General features: G+C 37.8%; 1 protein-coding gene across 1 annotated transcript; it reads left to right on the plus strand.

The window, feature by feature from the left end:
• Positions 1-282: 282 nt before the first annotated feature.
• LOC141445502 (delta-sarcoglycan-like) lies at positions 283-5618 on the plus strand. The gene is made up of 5 exons (XM_074111341.1): positions 283-635; positions 3316-3505; positions 4066-4258; positions 4740-4863; positions 5181-5618. The coding sequence occupies exons 1-5, from the start codon at positions 417-419 to the stop codon at positions 5373-5375; spliced, it is 921 nt and encodes a 306-aa protein (XP_073967442.1). The 5' UTR covers positions 283-416; the 3' UTR covers positions 5376-5618.
• Positions 5619-6062: the final 444 nt, after the last annotated feature.

Here is a 6062-nt window from a genome sequence, read left to right on the forward strand (position 1 = left end):
ATCTTTTCTTTGTTGTATTTCTTTCGCAAATGTATTGAAAAACATTAAACGATACACGCGCGGAAATGTCATTCTTCACTCGTCCCGAGTCTTGCCACGTCCGAAGGCGTGGATACCTTGGGACTCGTGAAGTAATGACATCCTTTCCGCACTAGTATCGAAATGTACTATTACTGTTCACATTGAGTAGTTAACCTAAATTGTATAGTGAAAAAATTGAGAAACAGCTGTATCTATTGTGAATTAAAAATCTAAATCGTGTTGAATATATGTGCACTTGTTTTATTTATGGACTATGACATGACTAATACAATATATGAAACGCCAGTAAGCCTCTGACACTCCATTAGAGGCTAATTGAAATTAGTTGTAATCCTTTGTTGTAGGATAATAGCGGATCTGTATCACAGTAAAGGATGGCGGGGGAAGGCGCGGTGCACGGCTGGGGCTGCACGCCGCCCGGAGAGAATCCGCAGCCGGCAGCGGAGCACCCGGGCCCCGCCTGCCTGCCCGCTGTTGTCTTCAGAGGCTGGCGCAAGACTGCCCTCTACTGTATCTTAGTCTTCCTAATGGTGCTGATCTTCCTCAACATTGGACTAACTCTTTGGATTATTAGTAGTTTGAAACTAAGAATGGTGAGTTGGATATATTTGAACCCGCACATTATATTTACGTCAATATTAGCATCTAAAACCCCGTTATTTATAAAAGTTTCCAATCTCAATTCAATTGATTTGATTCATATCAATGATTATGGTGATTTAATCGGGATCAACCCTGCACTATTCTATTAATGTGCTCGCGTCGCATACCACCATATTTAAGAAACGGGTGACATCAATTTGGCATACTTTTTAACAGACTTCAAAAAAGTAGGTTATCAATTCGGTTGTATTTTTTTTATGTTTGTTACCTCAGAACTCCGTCATTTATGAACCGATTTGAAAAACTTTTTTTTCGTTCATCTAGGAATGTTTTCAATTAGGTCCCATAAGCAAAAAATCAGGATCTGATGATTGGATCCTAAGTAAATCGAGGGAACTCTTCAAGTATTGTAGGAACGTCTATGGTAATTTCGATATATTTAGGAGTAACTCGTGCATTTGCTCTTGAAAATCATCATTTGGTGAAGTGGAACTGGTGATGAAGACCAAATTTGACCAATGGAGCGACTACTCAATAACAAGTACTACACGGGTTGAATTTCAATTACTTTAACGCAGTTGCTAAGGAATTTAAGCTCATCGTGATTCATATGGTGAAATGGAACGGGTGATGTAGCACCAGGACTCCTCAATAATGAACGAAAGGTGACGAGCAGCTGACGTTAAACTATTATACTTATCTTATCTCTTTTACACTAAAAAGCGTGAAAAAATTTTTTTATAACAAAAAATAGAACCGACTACAAAAAACCATGAAAATATTTTTCTACCAGTCTGAAGTCGGTGCCTCAGCACGAGCCAGCGGGAGTGATTGAAGCCATTCGGCTTATATTGGTACTCGTACAATTGTAGGTGAGGTAGACGATTATAGGTCCACTCCTGCTAGCTCGTGCTGAGGCACCGACTTCAGACTGGTAGAAAATTATTTTCATGTTTTTTTGTAGTCGGTTCTATTTTTTGTTATATTTTTTATGGATCTTCATTTTACTGTCAGGTTACGCCCTGTTAACCCGTGTGTTAATTAGCAATTAGGACTACTTTCTTAAACATATTCCTATAAAATTAAAAATTAAAAAGTCCTTTGAATTTCTTACCAAAATACTTAAACGCGAGGAGTTTTAGCGCGCCGTCTCTTTTATAAGGCAAGTAAGACAACTTATCAAATTGGTGCAGTGAAATGTTGGGTAAATAAGCAGTTCTATAACTAATTCTGAATTAAGGAATTACTAATACTCTAGTGCAGTAAAATGTTATTTACCTACTTAAGGACCTACCTACCTAAGAGAATTTGGTTTTTAAGTATATTCGAAATTTAAATTCATCTTGTATTGCAAGTAAAAATCAATTACAAATACAATACAATAGAATGACTCTTTATTGTACACCAAAAATATTAAGCGATACAGAAAATAGGTAGGTAGGTTGGTAAACAGAAAGAAAATTACATGGTAAACAATAGGCGACCTTATCGCTTAAGAGTGATCTCTTAATTTTAATTACAACTGTAATATTACCGTATTTTACTTAATGTTTGTTTTAAATGAAAAACTTATGCTTTCAGTGGTTAATAAATCGTAAATTGCTTCATTAAATTTATAACATCGCTGCAGCATCTCTTTGAGCCAAGTAATAACCATTAACGCTACCCGTTGCGGCCGCCGACTACAAACTGCATAAACCGATGTATTCATCACTGAAATTCATTTGTTTTCCAACAGTTCCTACTGCTGTCTTAGCGGAGTTAGTATAACTATATTTTGGTCGCAACTTCGTTCGCGTAGGCAGTAAAATCAACGATACCATTTATTTATTTATTTTTCAGAAAAAGTTGTTGAAATTACTTTTTTTTTAGATTTGGATGAAATTTCGTTTTCCTACTCAGAATCAGGAGCACTTTCGATTGTAATAGGAGAAAAAAAGTGTCCCAAGATTTTTTATTCCATTACGTTACCGTTTTTATACACGTTTAGTATGACGATAGTGTAATGGATAACACAAAATTATATGAAAAACCTGGGACACTTTTTGTCCTATTGCAATCGAAAGTGCTCCTAATTCTGAGTAAGAAAACAAAATATCATCAAAATCTAAAAAAAAGTCATTTCAACAACTTTTTCTGAAAACGCCCAACCCAAAACACAACTCTACTCTGCCAAATTTTCATTTGTTTAGTTAAGTCTGTGCGCTGTCTGTCTGTCACGTTACTCTTTTATAGGTAGGTATAAATTAAATATAAATACACAACATGGTAATCATTTAGCCACTTTTAAATCGAATTCAGTGAAAGTCTTCACAGAGGTGAAATATCGCTAGATGGCGTTAGTATAGTGAGGTCCGTTTGACGTTTGACGTTTGCTCGAGATTGGTTAAAAACTAAGTCAAACGTACCTCATGATACTAACGCCATCTAGCGATATTTCGCCTCTGTGAAAACCCTCATTGAAGGATACACTCAGTATTATTAGGCTGTGCTGTGAGACGATGACCGTCTAGTTGAATTTAACGGCAAGTTGTTTACGGCACCACGCCAATGGAACCCCATATCAAACAAAAGATTCCTTGAGAGGGAGATTAAGAAAGAAAATTGTGAAAATCCATCTCGTTGTCTTTGTTTCAGGGTAAGATGTTAAATGAATTTTTGGTTTTACAGGGAGGGCTCGGGCCTATTACAATTATTAAAGGTGGTATAGAGCTGGAGGGACAGGCGTTCGTGACAGACAGCCTAGTGGCATCAACGATTCGTTCCCGCTCGGGGCAACCACTCACGGTTCACTCCTACCGGAACTTCACGGTGCTGGTCTCCGAGCCGGAACGGAAGGAAACCGCCAAGTTAATGCTCAGTAAGATGGCTCTTTTAATCTTAATGTTATTTCTTTATAAGTGGAAACTGCTTTGGCTTATGTATCAACTAAGTTATATTCATATTCAACTGTGTTATAAATGCTGTTTGTTTCCCAAATAAATAAATATACCTTTAAATTTCCTTTTCAACAAAATCACAATCTTTATAATGTCAAAGTTTTTGAGTGTGTGTGTATTTGTCATTCTTTCACACAAGAACGGCTGGTAGGATTTGAATGAAATTTGGTAGGCACCTTGGGAATAACACATAGGCTCCTCGTTATTCCGATATTACCTACCAAGGATGTACGCAAGTCAAAAACCCGAAATCTGCAACACTCAATTTAGAGACATTAAATTTTGCACAAGTATTGTTCATTCAACGTAAAAGAATACTCTATACTTAGTCCTATTCTTTGGAAGTTCCCGTGAGAATAAAGTAAAAATCCAGAATTTGAGTTCGTTTGCCAGACCTTATGGTTACCGCGAGCGAAAGGGTTAGGGTTTATTATAACTTATAACATACAGAAGCCGATAAATTCATCTACTAACTTTTCAGAAAGAGACAGGCTTGAATGCAGCGGGCGCACTTTCGAGGTGCGGGATGAGTTTGGTGGCAGCGTGTTCCGCGCGTCTCGGAATGAGGTGCACGTGTTCGCGGACGCGCTGGCTGCTAACGGCGAAGGCGGAGTGACGGTGCAGACTGCGGTGCAGACGCCGCAAGTGCGGGCGCCACCGGGGGCCGATCTGCAGTAAGTGTCTATTCTAGGCAGTTGTAACAATTTAGTGGCGTAATCCGCGCATCAGGTGAGGTGAGGAGATGCGCGTGTATTCACAGAGGTGCTGGCTGGCATTACCCAGCTGCAAAACTGTAGTGAAGTTTGGTGGCAGTATTCTCAACGGTCAACTCTCTGTTAATGCCTGGATGATTAATACACTCAAAAGTAATATTCAGTAGCAGATTGTGGATTTTGTAGAACATGTAGATTTAATAAATCTTACAAGATACTATCTATCGTGACTTAGATTGATTTAGGCAATATAGTGTCACTTCTTTGGACTGCTTTTAACCAATATACCAACTTGCCACCAGTCCCCTCTTAATTGTAGGCTGGCGACGCTCTTGTGTAGTGTAGACCTTAACGGAATCGACTGTCATTTTATTTAAGCCTAAAATATATTACGCTTACGAACTGCTTCACCTTTCTCATGATTCATTTTTATATTATTCAGACTGGAATCCCTAACAAGACATCTGGATTTGAGGGCTCCGCAGTCTATATATCTCGAGAGCCGAGCGGGCGGTATCGACGTTACTTCACACAGCAACATTAAGCTGGATTCTGTTGTAGGCGCCGTAAGTTAACTTCCGTATTTTGAGATTAACAGTATTCCCATTTAAATTACTGTTGAACGAAAAATCTTCATGTTTAGCCTTAGAGGTATAGATTGGCCTCTCAAGCAGAGGATCATGGCTTCAAACCCAGGCTCTCGCCTCTGAATATATAAGTATTTAAGTGAGAAATGACAATTGAAATTTATCACGAGCCCTATGGTGAGGGAAAACATCATGAGGAACCCTACGCACTTGCGACACAATTTAATAGTTTTAAAGCTCCCAATCCGCGCTGGGCCTGGTTTTGTAGTTTTTTTTTAACTATAAGTATTTTACAGTTAAAAATCGACACTCCCAGTATTTTCATCCAGAGCCTGAAGGAGGCTGTGAGAATTAATGAAACACGGCGGAACAAAAATTTAAGAACCCAGAGAGTATACCAGCTGTGTTCCTGCTCATCCGGCAAACTGTTCCTGGCTGCAGCCGAAGGAACCTGTACTTCCAATGATGCTGATACGGAATTCTGCAGATGATATTGATAGACTGACCGCAGTATGAAACTAGTGCCAAACTTATTATTAAACAAATAAATAAGTAATTAATACATTCTTATGATTCTGCACCTTGCACAATAATTATATTTTAGTACAAATGTGTGATTATAGATTTAACTGAAAATGTGTATTGAAATGAATTATATGTATGTCACGAAGTATTATGATTATGAAGCAGTAAACGTAATTTATTATAGATATTATAATATACTGAGCGCGACAGTTTTCTATTTATTTTAAGCCCGCGAATTCGCTCCCGTTGCAGGACTAACTAGACTCCGGCCAGTGAAAGCTGTCCACGCATTTTAAACGAAATTTAAATCAGGTTGTTATCATTTTTGAGACTGTCAAAATTGACATATTGACATTCTAACCCGGCTTAGATAATTTTGATATTTCTGCTTTAAGAAATAAATAAAATATTTTTTGTTTAATTCAACCTCCTACCATCCTAAAAATGGAAAATTTTACAAGATTGTTAAAGTTAAATAAAATGTTAGAAGATATATTCAAAGTGGTCCAAAAATGGATGCGTCTGGGCTGTACGTAAATGGGCACTGACAAAGGTTATAAAATTTACCAAGGGACTACTAAAGTGCATCATCAACTTTCACACATTACTATAATGAATATTTATACAGCTTGAAGTCTCGCGTATACTTAAAA

This window comes from Choristoneura fumiferana, chromosome 2 (assembly GCF_025370935.1).
Source record: "Choristoneura fumiferana chromosome 2, NRCan_CFum_1, whole genome shotgun sequence".
Classification (NCBI taxonomy): domain Eukaryota; kingdom Metazoa; phylum Arthropoda; class Insecta; order Lepidoptera; family Tortricidae; genus Choristoneura; species Choristoneura fumiferana.

Bases quoted from the DNA above. Each gene is read 5' to 3' on its own strand.
- LOC141445502 (XM_074111341.1), top strand. From the start codon at position 417: ATGGCGGGGGAAGGCGCGGTGCACGGCTGGGGCTGCACGCCGCCCGGA. The intron at 636-3,315 runs GTGAGTTGGATA...TTGGTTTTACAG, and splicing joins GTAGTTTGAAACTAAGAATG to GGAGGGCTCGGGCCTATTAC. The intron at 4,864-5,180 runs GTAAGTTAACTT...AGTATTTTACAG, and splicing joins TGGATTCTGTTGTAGGCGCC to TTAAAAATCGACACTCCCAG.